General features: G+C 36.2%; 1 protein-coding gene across 1 annotated transcript in view; it reads left to right on the forward strand.

Moving 5' to 3' along the window:
- Positions 1-20,330, forward strand: part of STK32B (serine/threonine kinase 32B) — a 260,397-nt gene extending 240,067 nt beyond the window's left edge. Inside the window, exons 9-10 of the mRNA XM_074227499.1 lie at positions 1,159-1,223; positions 17,987-20,330. Of these exons, the coding sequence (XP_074083600.1) occupies positions 1,159-1,223; positions 17,987-18,125 (204 nt within the window). The 3' untranslated portion in view covers positions 18,126-20,330. The remainder of the gene's footprint in view (positions 1-1,158; positions 1,224-17,986) is intronic.
- The last annotated feature ends 363 nt before the right edge of the window (positions 20,331-20,693 follow it).

The raw sequence follows: 20,693 nt of genomic DNA on the forward strand, positions 1-20,693 counted from the left end.
AACCAGTTGGTAGGTATTGTGATAAGCACTTTAGAAATAATATTTCATTTGATCCTCAAAAGTACCTTGTGATTTAGGCACCATCACTATCTCCATGAGTAAACTGAGGCAAACAGATGTTCTCTCACTTGCCCAGGTTCACACAATATATGTTCAAGACCATATATGAGCTAGGGTATTTCAGACTCCAGGCCCAGTGCTCTATGCACTGCACCACCAATTTCCTGAGACCCACCTAACCCAAGACTCCAAAGTCCCAGTGTGGTTGAGTTCCTGGACACACTATCACTTTATTTTTAAAGTTACCTCCAATTCCATAAATGATAATATTTAGATTCACCAATAAATAATTAGTAGTTATCCTTTTGTTCTTGTTGGGGTCCAGAGAGTACTTCACAAAAGTATGAAAAGTCAAATAATCATGAACAAATGATTTTTAAAGATTCTTATAATCTTAAATGAGGAAGGCAAATATTATCCTTCTGATTTATACCAGAGCTGACCAACTTGCAATCCAAAGAGTATAAGTAACTCTCCAAAACTGCCACATTAAGCCTAGAGAAAATTCAAAGATTGCTATATTGAGCTATGATTAAAAGTAGGATTACAACCTTTGAAAGACAATATATTGCAATGTAAAAGCACATGAGGATACTCACATTCAATAGCAAAAAGCCAAAAAAATAAAATTTCATGGCAACAACATTAGAATCAATTTTGCCATTCAGACAAATGCATCATCTTCCTTTGTTAGGAGCACTGCTGTATCTTTACTGCTGCTCTTTGTCACCCAAGTCTAGCCTTGCTTCACAGATTTGCTTGTCATTAATGCAGAGTAATTTGGTCCATTGAAAATTCTAACTATGAAGAGACCAAAATCACCAACAATAGAGTTTCCCTATTCTCTAAACTTATTTGAAATAGGTAAGTAGACATTAACAGCCTGGTTTCTGGAAAGAAAGAGGTCAAAGGTCCCGTGGATCAATTTGGAGAACAATTACCCTTTAAAATCCTAAACTCTGTCCCATTTCCTTCATTCATTTCGCCGAAACCATCTTTTATTCGAGTCAATAATAAATTCTCTATTCATCATGGGTCCCTTTTTTGTCTCCATAATTGTTTTCTTTTATGATCAACCTCTTCCTGACACTTTGAAAGAATGGACACCTACAACAGTGTTTAGAAACAGTGAGGAAAGAATTTATCATCTTCAACAGAGAAAAGTAAGTACCTCCTGAGATGCCCAGCCTATATCGCATGATTGGAGTCTGTCAACAATGATCAAAGTTATCCCTGTTGAGGAGAGGGAAGATGGGTGGTATGGGCTGAGAGGAAGGAGAAGGGGAGATTTATATTCTCACTCCAAATATTTTGTGTTGGAGATGCTAGGAAAGAACTGACAAAAAATAGCAAGCCAAGAACGGGAGGAAGGAGGAATTGGCAAGTCAATCAGGCTTTAACTTCCACAGAGCTCCATTGTACATTTGCAACTCCAGTCTGTATTTCTTAAAAACTGTCCCAAGATCCTAACTTTGCCACTTACTCATTATGTGACTAATCAAATTGCTTCAATTTAATTCAACAAGCATTATCAAGGAGGTATGAGGTACTGTCTATGCAAAGAAAATGGTCCTTGAGAAGATTATATGATCTGCTACAGTTTCCTCTTCTAAAAATGAGATAATTACCCATTGTGTCTTAGGTCCTTTAACTGTAGGATTTTATAACTTTTCAAGATAAAAAGAGATAGCTTGGCAAAGTTCACTATAAACTATTTTGTAACCTTAGATAAATCACTTCCCTGAATCTCAGTTTCATCCTAGGTAAAATGGGGCATAGGGATTATACTAGATAATCTTTAAGGTCTTTCCATCTCTAATTCTGAATTTATTGCACTGGGGAAAAGAAGGAAGTGAGTTCCCATTGATTTGAACTGAAATATTTAAAAGTAAGGCAAAGGTTCTGCCCTTACCCTCTACCCCAAATATCACACAGTGACAAAGAAAAACAAAGCTAGCAGAGGTTGTGACACACATGAGTTTTACCAAATTCTTTTAATGGAAATGGTTTCTGTGAATCTAACCCTACTAGAGTATCTAAACTATAATCAAATCAAACTATAATCAAACTCAAATTGATTCTTTAAGGAACTGAAGAAAGTTTAAGAATAATAATCCTATATCTGGCTAAATTGATCTTTTCAAAAATTATTAGGATTGAGTTGAGGCTTGCTGAAAATGAATAAGGAAGCCCCAGTATATTTAGGGTTTCCATTTTCTGAAAGAATAACAAATGATTATGAGATCCAGTGACTAAGCATGGGGGAGTATTCTGTATTGGATTTTTCAAAATGGGTAACTGGCATCAAAGGCTGGCATGACAACATGTTTACAGAGACTTCTAAGAATTTTGGGTTGTTTTTGTTGTTTTTGTTGTTGTGAAGCTATATTTACACTCTGATTTTTTTTTTCCATTTTCATGGTTAAATGAGCTGGATAAGGGATAGAACTCATTCTTCTCCTTACCATTCAATGTCCATAGGCAAATTTTCACTCTGGTATACATTGCATTGGGAATGTGAGATTAAGGACTACAAAAGATCATAGAGATTGCACAGTGAAATTCCTTTATTTTGCAGATGACAAAAGTCCAAAGATATGCAATGACTTGCTTAAGGTCATGATGTTAAAAAAATCCCAGAGCTGGATCTCTTCTCCAATTCTACTGATCTTTCTACTATATCACATTGAATGAGATAGGACCAGGAAGAAAGCTGATCTTGTCTGTTTCCAGAAATACCTAAAACCATGAATTTTTATCCTTTTTTTATGTATCATGGACCTCTATGCCAGTGTGATTAAAATCTATGTACCCCTTCTTGGAAAATTTTCTTTTATAATACAGAGTATTACAAAGAATACCAATTATATTAAAGTGAAGATATGAAAATATTAAAAAAAAGAAAGTTCATAAGCCCCATATTAAGAACCTTTGACTTTCCCATGATTTCTTCCAACTCTGAATAGTGAATAGCATAAGAATAGAGAAGTGTGAGTGAGTAAAGAGGCAGGAGAGTAAAGAAGTAGGGTATGTGACACACTTAGAAGTCATTACCGTGATGCAGTGGATCATTCATTTCATTTTTGATTGGGGCTATGTTAACCTAATTATGTATGGAGGACAACAGACTCAGGGAAAACTTACTGGTCTGTTATTTGGAGGAACTCTGTCACCTGTAAGGTACAAAGAATGTGTGAAGCTTGGACAAGACAGGAGCCTGGGATTGTTGGTGCATAGAGCTGAGCAGCAAAAACCCGAAAGTCAAATCTATGCGAGTGTCTCACACATCACGTCAAGTCATCAAACATTAATGAAAGCCCTGATACCTACTGAACATGATGCTAAGTGCTGATTATACAAAAAAAAGGCACAAAATCAGTTCTTGGCAACATTTCATATACTCTTGTTCCCTGCCTTGTGGAAGCAAAATTAGGCAAGTTCTGATGTTTTGTGGGATTTCTCTTGGTATGGGGAAGGGTCATGATCAGAAGACATGAGCAAGGAAGGCACCTGTGCCAGCCCTGTGAATATCCAGACTAGATTTTTCCTTTATGTGATTAGAATTCCATGAAGTATATAAAGAGATATGAAGAAGCAGGCTGCCTCAAAAATCAATGAAGATATAATTGAAGGGAAAGTAACATAGATGAGCTATATTTAGACATTTTCCTATCTATGAAAGAACCACAAACTGTACCTTGGTGAGAGATGGAATTAGGATAGGGGTAGAGAGCAGGTAGGAGGAACTCCCTTCGTAGTGTCCTATTTGAACTTATTATTCTTACTATTTAAATGCTGAGCCCTGCTGTTTCTATACTGTTAATCTATTTCAAATGTTATCAATGATTTTTAAATTTGATATCCAATAATTTCATTCCCTTTGGCAAGATCCCATCGTCCTGTCCTAGTTATGATGCTGAAACAAAAGACATGCTGATATCAGGGGTCACGAGACTTTGACAAGTGACCAGTCACTTGGACATGATTATTATTGCTCGTTACTTATTGTTGTTAATTGTCATTAATAATATAGCAATACTAAGAAAGCAATTAATAATGTTATAGCAACTTACATTGAGTGAATGAATTATGACTACTAATGATTTTCACTTATGTTGTTATTTGTCCCTCCAAAAGTGATGTAATACAAAAAATATTCCAATAGACCATCACAAAAACTACTTCCCATCTGAACACCTATAGTGCTGTTTGGACTCCATGATTTGCAATCTATTCATGAATGGTTTTGGATTCAAGTCCTGTGAGTGCTTCTAACAGTCGCATCCTCTTGTGGGGATACTATTTCTTAATCTGTAAAAGGAGATCACTGAACTATAGTAAGAATTCTTAACATTTGTTATGTCACGGACATTAACAAACCTACGAAACCTATATTTTTAAATTTATAAAACCATATATATATATATATATATATATATATATATATATATATATATATATCAAATACATCCAATCAAATTCTATCAAAATATTAAAAGAAAAAGTTTATGCACCCCAAGTTAAGAATCTCTGGACTAGATTATCTTTATGGTCTTTTCTGGTTCTAATATTCTGATACATATAGCAGTCCTATGAGGTAGTCAGTATAACTGTTCTCATTCCATTTTTACAGCTGAATAAATTGAGACTGAAATATTATAGAATCCTAGATGTAGAGACCATCTAGTCCAAATGAGGAAACCTGAGATCTAGCGAGTTAAGTGACCTGCCCAAGGTCACAAATTTGTAGAAGTTAGATTTGAATCCAGGTACTCTGTAGATCTCTCACCCTTTTTACTATATCACATTGTGTCCTATGAAATTCAATGATTTTAACTCAAATAGTAAGGAATGGAGGATGAGGTGAGTTGGGGTGGTATGGGAGTTTAAGATTGAACCCCCAAATCTATCATTCTTTTCTAATTCAAATTATCAGACTGTTCTCAGAGAATGTATACATCATGGGGATGTCTAATTCAATACATTTAATCAAATATGTGTTACTATGTACAAGATCCTAGTTTAGGCTATGGAGATATAGAAGATGACAAATGATGTAGTTCCTAAACTCAAAGAGCTTACCTTCTATCTGTGGGGAGCAATTTGTATGTTAAATATCAAATTCTGTGGGGCAAAATCTATGGACAGTAAAGTTGATGGGGTTATAAAAGTGATCCCATTCATAGTGCTCTACAAAATGTGTAGAAGAAGGGAACATTTTCAGCTGAAATTGGGTGTTGGCACAAAGAACAAAGGAATTAAGCTAAGCCTAGAGGGAAGAAAAATATTTTTAAAGGTGGAGATAAGAAAGGAGGATATGGTAATCACTGGAGACAGTCTGTACAAATGCATTGAAACAAAAAACCATTCCGCTAAGTTTGAGGAAGAGCTAGTAATTCAATTTGTCTCAAATATTGTATGAAGGGAAATAAACTTTCAAAATTCAGTTTGGAGCCAATGTATGTCATACCTTAAATGATGAACAAATTTGTTTTCTCTCCAGAGATAAAAGAGAAGCCACTGAAATTTTTTAATTGGGGAGAACCTGGAAGATGTGAACTTTAAGGGGGAAAGTATTTGTTAACTGTAAGAATGAAGGATCCTAGAGGAGAGAGATTAGAGGTAAAGGAGCCTGTCAGAGAGTTGGTACAATGGTGAAAAGAGGGGACAGTAAGGGCAAAAAGAAAAAGCAGAGCACAATCATAAGTATCCAAGCAGGATAAAAGCTTTAAAAAATTTAGAATTTAGAAGTTAAGGTATTAGAGTGAGCTTTGAGACCACAAATCTGAGACAGTTGTGAAATCAGAAGCCAAATTGAAAAGAATTAAGGAATGAATGAATGATGAATACAGCAAAGTGTGGAATAATATTGTGATACATCTAGACAAATGCATACACATGATAATACTGAATATATGATAATATATAATAATAAAAATAATAAACTGAAACCCTGGGGGTCTTTTCCTCCCAGATTGGTTTTATTTTTTTTTGACTGGGTAAAAGAGACCATTCTTTGCTTCATTTTTACCTAGATTTAATCAATATGCGTTGTATCTTGTATACTACCGAGGAAAAGTAGAAAGAGATAAATTTGGAGGGTCTTAACTGCCTAGAGAAAGAGCATTGCCTGAAATAAAGAAGATAAGGGTGGTGATGGGGTGAATCCCCATCTTGAAGGATTTTACCACTTAAATTAAAATACATACAGTATAGATACAACATTCACAGTAGACATATGATATACAACTTTTGGGTGACATCAGTGTAAGTTATGCCTTCTAGCTAGATCTTAATGGAGCTAGAACTTCTGCTGCCTTCCAAGCAAGGTTTCATTTAACAAGCAAGTAAATTTTAGGTTAGGTTCCAGAGGTTTAGAGTTTCTGTTTACAAATAGAATGTACTTTCTCAGGAAATAGAGAGTTCCCTTTTACTGGAGGTATTTGGACAGAGGTTGGATGGCCCCTTGCTATGAATGTTATAGATGGAATTCAGCCAAAGGACAGATCAAGATCTGTCCTATGAATCCTGAGATTCTCACAAAGAATGCTAGTTTTAGAAAAATCTTTGGAACAAAGAACATAGAATATTAGAAATCCAGGAGACGGTTAAGGGCACCAAGTTTAATATTTTTATTATTTGTAAAGTGTTTTATATAAGTTATTTCATTAGATCACCCCAACAATCTTATGTGGGAGTTGCTATAGTTATCCCTATTTTACAGATGAGAAAATAGATCAAGGCTGAGAGGCTTAAATGACTAATTCAAAGCCACCCAGAAATGTCTGAGGTATGATTCAAGCTCAAAATCTCCTGACCCTGAAGCCAGACCTTTATCTATTGTTCCAAGAAAACAGAGACCAAGAGAGGTGAGGATTTATCCATAGTCACAAAATAGCAATATGACTGGGACTAGAACCCATATCTCTTGAAAGCTGCTTGGTCTTGAGGTGGGATGAGACAGTGATGAAGGCAGTTGTGATGGCTAAAGTTAAGGTCAGTTGAGCAAATAGAGATCAGAGTCTGAGTTTCCAATGATAAGAAATTCCTAGATGGGAGATGAATGAATCCAGGAGAAGAAAAATTATTAATAGCTATGACAATAGTTCTTCTGTAGCTAATTATAAGATTCTAAGTACTTTCCTTGGAAACAATCCTTTCAGATATGTAATCTCATTTCATCCATACAAAAACTAAAGGTCAGAGATTTTAAATGACTTTCACAAAGACACATATTTACTAAGTAGTAGAGAATGGACAGGATCCCAGACATTTTCTAACCTAATCAGTTCAATTTCAGCCATTTATTGCTGTTCTCTACAGAAAAAAAGGAAGTTGGAGAATAGACCTATTATCTAATAAGGAATGACATTTATAAACACAGCAGCAGCATTTTGCTTTAAATATGCTTCTTTCCAGGTCTAGGAAGCTAGGTAATACAGTGAATCATGGGCCAAATCTAAAGCCAGGAAGACTCATCTTCATGAGTTCAAATCTAGCTTCAAACCCTGGACAAGTCATTTAATGCTATTTGCCTTAGTTTCCTCATCTGTAAAATGAGTTGGAATGGGAAATGGCAACCAATATCTTTGCAATGAAAACCCCAAATAGGGTCACAGAGAGTCAGACATAACCAATATACCTGCCCAAGGAACAATGTGCCAGGTGTGATGGACCACACCTGGAATTCCTATATCAGGGAGCGGGGTTTGTTGGAGTCAGCTCTAACAAGCTTCAAGAAGTTGGTTATGAAATTTTCAGTGTGAATATTTACATCTCAGAAATCAGCAATTCTATAAGTCATGGTTTGATTGAGTGTTTTGTTGATATACAGGCTTAAGACAGTGTTAATAAATTCAGATTAAGCTTAAAAATGTGTGTGGGGGTGACTAGGTGTTGCAGTGGATAGAGCACCGGCCCTGGAGTCAGGAGTACCTGAATTCAAATCTGGCCTCAGACACTTAATAATTACCTGTGTGGCCTTGGGCAAGCCACTTAACCCCATTGCCTTGCAAAAACCTAAAAAAAAAATGTGTGTGTATGCATCACCCCCCCACCCCAAAGACTGGTCATTGAACAATGACCAGTTCTTCTATTGCTCTATAAATCTCCCCTGAGCTCAGCAGATATTTTAAAAAAAGACTCAGGGAAATGATGGTCTCACTGGACTGAAGTCTTGGGGACTAGGAGCTAATAATAATAATAATAATAATAATAACTTATGGACATTTTTCAGACTTTCAAAGAGATTTGCATCATAGATCTCATCTGAACCTCATAATACCTCTATTAGGGAGGCTGGGGGAATCTCTTGAGCTCAGAATTTCTGAACTGCAGTTGGCTACTCTGATCTGTGTCCTCATTAAGATTGGCACCAATATAGTGAGCCCTACAATTGATCCAACTTCTGAATGAAGCAGGTTAAAGTTCCGATGCCAATCTGCAATAGAATCAGGTCTCTGAATAGCCCCTGCCCTTACAACATGGGTAATATGAATGGATACAGGCCTAAAACAATGCCTCACAGAAGAGGCAAAAATAAGAACCTGATTTTCTACATTTCTTCCAACTTCTCACTGCTGTACTTTTTCACAGAGAATCTGTTTTGCTTTAATTCAGAGCCTGAAAAATTAAAATAAATACCTCCTGACTGAAATCCATCAATGTAGGTACAAAGCCTAAATAAATTAACAGACACATGACCTGAGTTTATCACCTGCTATTGGTAACTGGGCCCAATGAATTTCCCTACATCACAACTCTCTTTTCACATTAATTCCTTTCATTGAAAAGAAACACATAAAAGAGGTTTCTGGGTTTATTGTGTTCTGATGAATACCCACCTTACCCCTTACTGACAGATAGCCCTTAAGGGTGATAAGTCAGATTTTTGTCTTGTAAGGTATTTTCTAAATTTTTTGAAAAAAATATTTTTCAGGGACTAATTAATTGGTGGTAAATTGGTGCTAAAAAAAAAATCTCTAACCTGAGAAGCACAATGCAGTGGTTTTCATTCTGGCCTCAATATTCTTTTATTGTCAAGAAAAAAAGTGACCACTTCAATTCAGTAAACATGTATTAGACACTGGGTGTATAGCCCTGAGCTAGGAGCTAGGATCAAAGATAAAAGAAACAAAAATCAGTATGGTCTCTTTCTGAGGAGGAATAACTTACAATATAGTGGCCAAGAAGAGATGAAGCATATACATAATTAAATATGATACAAAAAAAGAATGTGACAGTAACAAATGGGGAGGTCTAGGCAATGTGATATTATAACTAGGAAGAGGAAATACTGGGATCTTCCTTCATGGGTGTTCATGGATGGAAAATCCTCCCTCCTCACTTCTTACTCTGGCTTTCCTCATGTCTCAGGTGAAGTCCAAGCTACTGAAAGAAGTCATTCCTAGAGCCCTCACATGAGATTTTCCCCAGTTCAGCCAGTGTCTGTCTTATTTTTTGCATAACTATTTGCATGTCTGTTGAACATCTAATAGGTCAATATACTGTGCTGAAGATTTCTTCATCTTTTTCTTGTCCAGTTGTAGTGTATATTTTTGGCCCTGAATCCCCCTTTTTGGGGTCCTGCTGTATTACTGAAACAAATCTGACAAAGCTAAGAAGATAGTCTCTCAAATGAGAGTGCTATAATCTAAGGCAAGAAATGATCAAGAAATTTCTGACTCCTAAAACCATCTCACTGTAGGAGATTAGTTTAATCATAGAAATCTTTTGGCAACCCTTCAGTCATGCCACAGGGGAAACAGCCCTTCTGCTGATAGCATAGAATGTGTTGTATGTTGTAGCTGTATGATAATGTGGAGCAAGAGAAACCTTTGACCAAGACTGCTTCTTTATCAAGGAAAATAGACACATATCAAAAACAACTAGACCATGATCAGAGAAACGCGATGGCATTAAATGATTTGGTTGGCAAGATCAAAAGAAATGTAGTAAACTGGGAAACAATCTTTACAACTAGTATTTCTGACAAAGGACTCATTTCTAAAATATACAGAAAACTGAGTCAATTTAAAAAAAACACTCCCCAATTGACAAATGGTCAAAGGATGTGCAAAGGCAATTTACACATGAGTAGATCAAAGCAATCCATAGTCACATGAAAAATTGCTCTAAATCATTACTTATTAGAGAACTGCAAATTAAAGCATCTCTGAGGTACCACATCACACCTCTCATAATGGCCAATATGACCAGAAAGGACAATGATCAATGTTGGAAGGGTTTTGGGAAATCTGGGACACTAATATATTGTTTGTTGGTGGAGCTGTGAACTTCATCCAACCTTTCTGGAGAGCTGTCTGGAACTATGCCCAAAGAGCAACAAAAATGTGCATACCCTTTGATCTAGCAATATCACTACTGGGTCTATGCCCTGAAGAAATGATGAAAAAGGGTAAAAACATCACTTGTACAAAAATATTCATAGCAGCCCTGTTTGTGGTGGCAAAGAATTGGAAATTAAGTGAATGTCCTTCAATTGGGGAATGGCTTAGCAAACTGTGGTATATGTATGTCATGGAACACTACTGTTCTATTAGAAACCAGGAGGAATGGGAATTCAGGGAAGTCTGGAAGGAATTGCATGAATTGATGCTGAGCAAGATGAGCAGAACCAGCAAAACATTGTACACCCAAACAGCAACATGGGGGTGATGATCAACCTTGATGGACTTGCTCATTCCATCAGTACAACAATCAGGGACAATTTGGGGCTGTCTGCCATGGAGAATACCATCTGTATCCAGAGAAAGAACTGTGGAGTTTGAACAAAGACCAAGGACTATTATCTTTAATTTAGAGGGAAAATAACCTAATCTTATTGTCTGATCTTGTTATCTCTTATACTTTATGTTTCTTCCTTAAGGATATGATTTCTCTCTCATCACACTCAATTGGGATCAATATACCATGGAAACAATGTAAAGACTAGCAAGTTGCCTTCTTGTAGGGGGTGGGGGGAAGGAAGGAAGATTAGGGGGAAAATTGTAAAACTCAAAATAAATAAAATCTTTAAAAAAGAAAACAAAGATTTGGTTGTGATGAGAATGTTATTCTTAAACAATGGTTCTATGATCATTTCACATTAATAGAACTCCAAAATTTATACTGAGAAATTATATCCCATTTATCTATTTTCCCTCATGTCTATCATCTTCCTCTTGATCCCTGACATATGGGGAATCAATGGAATAAATTTCATTCACATTCAACTCAAGGAAAATCCTTATAACCATTCAAAGAGTATACAATTAAAGTTGACAAATAAATTGGATAAAAATCAAATGCTTAGGGGCAGCTAGGTGGCACAGTGAATAGAACATCAGTCTTGGAGTCAGAAGGACCTGAGTTCAAATATGGCCTCAGACATTTAATAATTACCTAGCTATGTGACCTTGGGCAAGTCCCTTAACCCCATTGCCTTGCAAAAGCAAATGTTTATGTATTCAGAGTTTTCTATGGAATACTAGTAAGCACTTGCAGTAACCTTGAATTTGAAAGTAGGATACCTTATGAACTATCCCTCAAATCCCACTTTTAGGTTTGTAGACTGAATCATCAAGAAGGAACATTGCATCATAAGAGTAGCTGCATGTCTGACTTATAGTAAGTAGCTCATGAGCCCGCACCAGTAGGCTTCTCATTAATAATTATCCAATATAGAAATAGCTTTTAGCAAAGACTTTTCCAGAGATGACAGAAAAACAAAGAGTAGCTACATAAAACCTTGTCCATAAATTTGTTCACAAATATACACAGTATCCATAGAAAAAAAATGGTATTAGATTTTCTGAAATGAGATACACATGAGGAATTCTTTTGTGAAAAAGATGACACAATTCTGAGTACTTCAGGATCTAGGAGCCCTTTCTCTCTTTGTAGAGTATTTCACTCTTGATTCTCAGCATCCGATCCTCTAAATAGCTAAAACAGTTTTCACTCTCAAACAACTAACTTATATCTGTCTCTGTCTAGAGTGTATGCCTCTGCTTCCTAATGAGTACAGTGTTTCCTACAGGTCTAGTAGCTACTATTTCAAAAGATATATATATGTATATATATATATATATATATATATATATATATATATATACACATATATGTGTATATATATATATATATATATATATGTATATGTATGACTGATGTGAGGAATAGAATGAGAAAGAAATTTCCTTCTTCCTCCTTTAGTGTTCTTCCCCACAGGAAGCTCTTTGCTTTCAATCTCTCTCCTTCTTGAACTCTAAATGGGGATATCTTCTATCTTAATAATAGATGCTAGAACCAATGGAAAAAAGGATGATAGAAATTACCTAACCTACACCTATCCTACACTCTGTCTATTCCATGCTTTGTGGGACTCAATTCTTTAAAGAATTTTGAATGTGGAATGTTAGACCAGGAAGAAACTTTAGAAGAGAATATGTAATGTTTGAGTCAGGAGAGATCTGGCTCAGTTCTGTTATTTTTCACATGATACAAACTAGTTAACAGGAAAGTCAAATTGCTTTTCTGTGATTCCTTGGGGTGTTAATAGGTTTTATTAAAAATAAATGAATAAATTCACATTTTCCCACTGGAGTCTTAGGTCGTAGAATTTCTTGGTCTCATGTTCCATTTTCTTGAATCTCAATGTTACTTCTACAAATATGACACATCCTACCCATGATCAGTAGGTGACATTTTTCCCCCCAGGAGTGGAGATGAATTTGTATTGAACCATCTACTTGTTTTTCTCATCCCCCTTGTGACAAATAGCATTGTGATGTTATCCTCACCATTTTCACAATTTAGGTTTTACAAGTGCCACTTTCAAGAGGCATTTCATTTTAAAGAACTGAATTTTGTTTGAAATCTTAATCTCTTCTTTATTGAGTTGTCTGAGAAAGAATTGCCAGGGGAGTGAAGAAAAGAAAACATCTTCTTTCCAACATTTAGCACTCCTCACTCCTCCAAATAATGGATACTAAAAGAAAGAATGAATGGGGTAGGCTTTAGAAAAGGAAATGGGGTAGTTAAGATAAGTTACCAAAACTGATATTTGACTTGATAAATAGATATATGAGGAGACAGACAGACAGACAGACAGACAGACAGAAAGACAGAAAGACAGACAGTCAGAGGAAGAAAGAGTTGAAATACTAGACTAGTCAAATAAGATCAGATACAGAAATCTATACTTGAGACCTATCTATGCCATTTACTGGCTATATAAATATAAATGGGCAAATTATTTTACAGTATACTGTCTCTCTCTAAAACTAAAATTGCATATTTTAGTTTGTATTCTTATTATATAAATGCTCATATAATTTAAATCGAAAATGATTTTAGAGTTTGAGATCAATCCTTTCATTTTTCATAGGAGAAGATAAGGTTTCAAAAAGGAGTTATTGGTACTAGGTCACAGAGGTATTGAATAGCAGTTCCTCTGGAGCAAGGTGCAAATTCAGTTATTGTTGTACTGTATCCTCTTCCCTTCTAGTTTTTCCCTTTGGTCAATTTTACCTTCTCTCTCATCCTGTCATATTTTGCATGTAAATACATGAAGTTAATGGAAAGTTATAAGGGTTGTGTTCAGAACTACAAAGGTCCTTCTGGTCATAAAAAGGGTCATTTAAATCATAGAATCATAGATTTTAGAGAAGACAATTTTTGGCCAGAGGAGCATGGGACCTCTTCCTGAAAGAGGAAATTTTTGGGTTGTGGCTTACATAATGGACAAGAATTAGTCACGGAGTTGGGGTAGGAAGGTGGTATGATAGGCAGAGAGAAGCAAAGGGACAGAGGCAGGAAATTCTGTGCTTTCTTGAGGTTTTTCTTCTCAAACTTGCCCTCTTTTTAGCTTTCCTATTCCTATAAAGGATATCAACCATCATCATCATTCTGACTCACAGTATGGGTATGATTTTCAACTCTTTCCTCTTTCTTTCATTTCCTAATAACCAATCAGTGGTCAAGTCCCATTGTTTCTAAACTTATTACATCTCTTGTATGTACCCTCTTCTCTCATTTGACACTGATACCATGCCATTGTACTCACCTCACTAATTTACCTTGGACTCTAGCAAGAGCCTCTTGATTGATTGTTCTGTCTCAAGTCTCTGCACTGCCAGTTTATCTGCTACTTAAATGCCAAACTGAACTTTTTAAAATGCAGATCTGAACATATTCCACTAACTCTAGTGGTTCCTGATTAACTCCAGGATCAAATATAAAATCTTCTGTTTGGCTTTCAAAATCCTTCCTTCCTTGTCAACTTCCAACTTCTGTAATTTTCTTACATCTTTCTCCCTTCATATAATCTGTTTGTATTAGTCAAGTAGCTGTTCTATGAACATTTTTACTAGTTCTCCCCTAAACCTGGAATGCTCTCTATCTTCATTTCCACATCCTACCTTCTGCAAGAAACCTTTTCAAGTTCTCCTTAAACTTTCTTTCTGAGTGCCCCCCACCCAGAAAAAATTAAACTATATCTATCTATCTATCTTTGTTTGAATATTTATATGTTGTCTTACCCATTGGACTGTTAACTCCTTGAGGACAAGGATGAAAACAGTGTGATCTTCAGAACATAAGGCTTAGGGGCGGCTAGGTGGCGCAGTGGATGAGAGCACTGGCCTTGGAGTCAGGAGTACCTGAGTTTAAATCTGGCCTCAGACACTTAATAATTACCTAGCTATGTAGCCTTGGGCAAGCCACTTAGCCCTATTGCCTTGAGAAATCTAAAAAACAAACAAAAAAAGAATATAAGGTTTAAAAATGAAGACTTTAAATGACTCCAAAATTTTAAAAAGCAAACATTTAAGTTAACTTTTAATAATCTCTTGAGCAATGGAGATTCTTTTGTTTATTAAATATATATTTTCAGCTCATGATTGAGTCATTTCAGTTTTATTGAACTCTTTGAAACCCCATTTGAAGTTCTCTTGGCAAAGATACCAGAATGATTTTGCCATTTCCTTCTCCAGCTCATTTTACAGATGAGAAAACTAAAGCAAATGGGGTTAAGTGACCTGCTAATATATGAGGTTGGATTTGAATTCAGATCTTCTTGACTCTAGACTCAGCACTCTAGCCACTGTACCATCTGGTTGCCCATCCTAAGTATCAGTCATAATATCTTATAATAGCCTAGCTCTAAAGACCAGCTACATACTTTCATCTATATTTCTTTCTGTGACTGTCTCTCTTGTTCCCTCCCTTCCTCCTTCCCTCATTCATTCTCTCTCTCTCTCTCTCTCTCTCTCTCTCTCTCTCTCTCTCTCTCTCTCTCTCTGTCAGAATTCTAGTCACAAAATATAGCCTAGTAAATTAAATTCCACTGTCATGTCTAAGATAACTACAGGTGGTCATTCTTGGGACTGAATTGAAGTTTCTCGGAGATACCAAATATTTTCTCATTTCCCTTCAAGTTATAGGCAATCATGGCGTCAACTTGATAAGTAAGTGTAAGCCAGCAAAAATAGTGTCTTGGTTTATGAATTTTCATTTGAATGAGAAACTGCCTCATTCCTTACAAGCAAAAAAAATGTATATTCATTAAGCTGAAAGCCACAAATAGAAATTGTATCCTTGTTTTAAGAAGAAATAAGGTATAATGGAAGAAACACTGGATTTGAGATCAGAAGTCCTGGATTCTTTGAATCCCATTCTGCAATTCTCTCTGTGACTTGAGGCAAATAATTTCTCCTGCTCTGGACCTTAGTTTCTTTTTTATATAAAATGGGGAAAATTGAGTTGGATCAACTTTAGAGTCTCATTTGCACTATGTTCATACTTTTTTGTTCCAGTATATATCACCAGGGACAAATCATTTTTTCTGATATTTTCTCCCTTTTCTGGAGAACACGGCATCTCTAGTAAGTTGATATTTGTCAGTTTTAGAAATTCCCTTTTCTCTGACTGCTATTAATAAGAGACCCCCAGGTCCATAAAAGGCCCTGAAACAAAGCAGAGACTGATCATCCATTAAAAGCATTTATTGGCTGAGAATAAGACTTGTAAGGGAGAGATCTACAAGGGAGCAAGGAGGGAGAGAGTTCTCAGCTGCCCAGAGTAGAGTGGAAAGGTACTTTTTTCCAGAGACTTTAAGGCAGGGAGCAGGAGTTATGGGACAGGACAATAAGCCAGGCAACAGAATGCCTAGAAAGTCCTGAGCAAGTCTTCAGTTTGTAGCTCAAGATTGCCCTTGAGTTGATCAAGTCTGGTCCTGTGGTTTCTGACAGCTACAGATATCTCTAAATTGGGCTAGCATTCACTCACAAAGGATCTTTGGAATGTCAAGCTACTTTGGACTTCAGAAGCCTTCTAATTGACTAGTTGTTGAACAATTCCATTGTCCTGCTCATGGTAAAACTACGAACTTGGAATTGTACAGCTTTGGTCCCCAAGAGGATCCTTAGGTTTGGAAGCAAACTGGGAGATTATTTGGTAATTTGGGAGATGATTTAGTGATCTTTAACAAATGAGACAGTCATGGCCCCAAGACGGCAATGGACTTATCTTAAATGTTCTACAAGCAGTAATTGGCAGACTCAACATATGGCCCCAGTTTCTGCCCTCCAAGAGCTCATCTATTAATTGGGGAGACAGCATGTAAATAAGCAAATACATTGTGTTAGTCCTGCAAAAGAGAAGGAATAAGATGTTGGAGTGAGAACAGTGGGTAATAACCCTCCCCTAGCTTCTGCAGGAGTAACCTCATTCTGAGACTGGTCATATTTGACAATCAGAAGAATAGTTCCCAGGTATACAGTTTGTTGATCAATAAAATGACTGCACTATAACTGTGAAATGTGTAGTGTTGTATAAGGTTATTGGCATCACACTTCATAGATTAAAGAATGTTTAGATGTCATTAATCAGATCATCTGAAAGGGGTCAAAGTTAATTGCTGTCTTGCCCAATTATTTCACTTAGGCTGTAAAGGTATGTCCTTTTTATAAAATGGAGGACACTAGGTCTCTCTATCTCAAAGAGATCATTAAAAAGAGGAAAGGACCTATATGTGTCTAAAATATATATGTAGAAGTCTTTTTCATCATGACAAAATATTGGAAATTGAGGGAATGCCCATCAGTTGAGGAACAACTGAACTAACTGTGGTAATGGAATATAATTGAATAAGAAATGATTAACAGACAGATTTCAGAAAATCCTGGAAAGAGATAAGAACTGATGCAAAGTGAAATGAGCAAAACGAAGAAATAATGCAGCAGTGTATAATGATCAATTGTAAATGTCCTAGACCTTCTCAGCAGCACAATGATTCAAGACAAGGGTAAAGGACTCATGAAGGAATTTGGGCAAAGAACTAATGGACTCTAAATGCAGATTGAAGCATATTTTTTCAATTACTTTATCCTTTCTCATGTTATTTTTTTTCCTTTTGATATGTTTCTTCTTTTACAACTGAGACTAAAATGGAAATATTTTTTTATGATAGTGCATGTATAAACTATATCAAACTGTCTAACATTTTCAGAAGAGGGGAGGGAGGGGGAAAAATTAGGAACTCAAAATCTTGTAAAAATGAATCCAAAAATTTTCATAATATGTAATTAGGAAAAATAATTAACAAAACACTATAATAATAAAATGGATGACAAAATCTAGAAAGACCTTCACACTTTAGAATCAAAAGATTTGATTTTGAATTATATTTCTTATTTAATACCTATGTGATCCTGGAGGGAAAAATTACCCCTTTTCTGGATCCTCATTTTGCATATTTGTAAAATAAGGAAGTTAAATGAACTGATTTCTAAAGCTTTTTTTTTCAGTTCTATGAATTGTTATTACATTTCAGGAACTATCCAGTCTCCTCAGTTCTCTTCCTCAACCTGAGCATACCCATATTCTTGGAGACTAATCCCATGTCTTGTTCTATGATTGGTTCCAGGTTGAGAAGACAGCAGGATACAGGTGGGCAGCTCTCCATTGGTGATAACCGTGTGGCACCCCCAGTTCATGGGAAGCTCCAGGATGGGAGAAACAACAACATCTTAAGCCAGGCCTGCACACGTGGCTGTAGCTGCTAGAATCCTATAACCTGACATGAACTATGTCTGAGTCTCAGTTCCCTTCTGTGCATGTGATGGTTTCTCTTTGTGTCTCCTTCCTCCCAACCCAACCAAAATTGAGCAATGAACTAGGACTCAGGAGGCATACAGTCTAGTTCCATGTCTACCACTATGTGAGACCTTGAGCAAAGTCCTTCCCTGTGCTTTCTATCTGACCTTAGGCAAGTCAAGCAACCTCTTTCTTGACTTCAGTTTCTCCACTGTAAAATGAAAGGATCAGACTTCATAATTTTTAATTGTCCATTCCAACTTCAAATCCAATGACAACTTTTCTAGGCCTTCATCACCTCATCTGTCAACGGGAATAATAATCTTAGCCCTGCTAACTCACAGGGCTGTTGCAAAGGTCAGACTTTATGACTGATGGGAAAATCCTTCTAAAAAGTACAAATCACTTATATAAAGCCAGTGTCTTGAGGTAAAAAGAACACTGGTCCAAGGAACAGGAGGAGGATGGGGTTCTGCTCAAAACCACTCTACAAATGGACTATGTGACATTCAATAAGGTCACTCCCAAAGTGGGCCTTAATTTCCATGTTTGTGAGGGACTGAGATTAGATTAGATTAAATTGCATAAAGTCTCTTCTAGCATTAACATTTTAAGTTCTACATTCTAATGTCCCTTCTTACTTTAACATTCTAGATTCTATTCTAAGTTTTCTTTTTATACTGACATATTAGGTTCTAAGGTCCCTTCAAGCTCTGATATTCTAAATTCTAAGTCCCCCTTCTAACTTAAATATCTTATGTTCTAAATCCCCTTTTAGCTTTACCTTCCTAGATTGTAAGGTTTCTTCCAGCTCTAACCTTCTTTTACAATTACAGATAACTCATCCAAATTCACAAAATCAATTCATCCCCAGAAATTTCAACCCTGTCTGTCAAAACCCTGCTTTGGGAAAACAAAACCCCAACAGCAGAAACAAAATCAATACTTTCTGGTGACTCTTGGAAGGGAATCATTTTCAGAATCTGGGAACCAAATGTGAAACTTGGTAGTTTACATTCTCTGAAGCCAAACTGTGATGTTTGGGCTTCCTCCTTTCCTGGCTCCCTGAGATTCATGTGCCAATACACTTTAAAGGATATTGTGTTCTTTTGATGGATGTGAAAGCCACCTGCGGCACCTGGAAACTGGGACTCCATGTGATTGTTAAATGTGACTAGAACATATGCTGCCTCTTGTATCAATGTATCTGTATTTGATGTCTCTGTGACTGTGATGTTTTCTGTTGCCAACAGCTAATACTGGTGACCAACTACCTGAAACCTAGTCATGCAACATGAATGTAAACCTAGTTCATTTGTTCTCCTTCCACCCAATGCCTTCCTGTGAGATGAATAAAAAGAAATTTATTCTGAATGTATTAGGATGGTGAGGGACTTTGGACCTAGCTACAGATGAGGAAACAGCAGACTCAGCCAACCATGATACCCACAGCCATTTGACATACATTTAAAGAGAGAGAGATACAACATAAATTCTGCCCTCAAGAAGTGTCAAATATGGTGGGAGTATGGGAAGGCTGGCAGGAGGAGGAATGAACAGGGAGAAACAGAACATAAATTTATGTGAAAAAGATAGAGAGTAGTAGGTCTAAAGGTCTGAAATCCAATCAAAAGCTTTCTAGGGAAATTTGAGGAAGGGGACAATGCTTGTATCTGTAGGGAATTGGAGAAGATTTCATAGAGATGGGACTGATGGATGTAATTTAAGAAACATTTTTTTAGAAGGTTTCATTATTGCAAAACAAGAATTCTTTGGCATGTTGGAGGAAGGAATTGACATTTAGGAAAACATTTCTCAATCGTTCCCTGGATATCCCCATGGTTGGTAAAATGAGATAGATATCCTGCTATTTTTTTCTACTTTTAACTTGCTTCCCCCTACATCTTGATAAGTGCATGACTGTGGCTGTGAATTGTAATTTTACTTTATGTAGGTTTTCATCTGGAAGTCAAATTCCATTTTCACCTTTTTACCATGTAAGTTGAGACATGACAATAACCTATCTTCTTTTTTTAAGAGAATATTTTTACTGTATTGCATTGTTTTGTAAGTTTTTTTATAAGAACAATATTTTTTTTTCCTTTAGAGTTGGGTCTATTTTTAAATTGTGTTACTTATTCAAGACTCCTTTTACATTACTTTACAGTAGCTGCATTCTTACTCTGTTAGTTGAGCAAATTTTTAGAGTAATGAAGTCAGTGTCTACACTGTCCCTGGCAAGAGTGTAGATGGTTCATTCTGTTGTTTTCATTCATCAAATAGAGAGTAGGGACCTAATAACCCCAGAGACAGGAAAGGGCATTGTTTTTCTGAGATCTGCTCAGCTCCATATACATCATTCAGAATAAACTCTTTCTTGCTATTCTTACAACCTTGGGTGATTTTTGTTTATTTTATTTTGTTTTCTAAAAACTATTAGCATTATCACATCTTTAAAGACATCAAGGTGAAATTCATATGGCAACAGAGTATATTTTACCATGAAAGAATTTTCTCCCCTTTGGTATGATGGAAAA

This window comes from Macrotis lagotis, chromosome 3 (genome assembly GCF_037893015.1).
Source record: "Macrotis lagotis isolate mMagLag1 chromosome 3, bilby.v1.9.chrom.fasta, whole genome shotgun sequence".
NCBI lineage: Eukaryota > Metazoa > Chordata > Mammalia > Peramelemorphia > Peramelidae > Macrotis > Macrotis lagotis.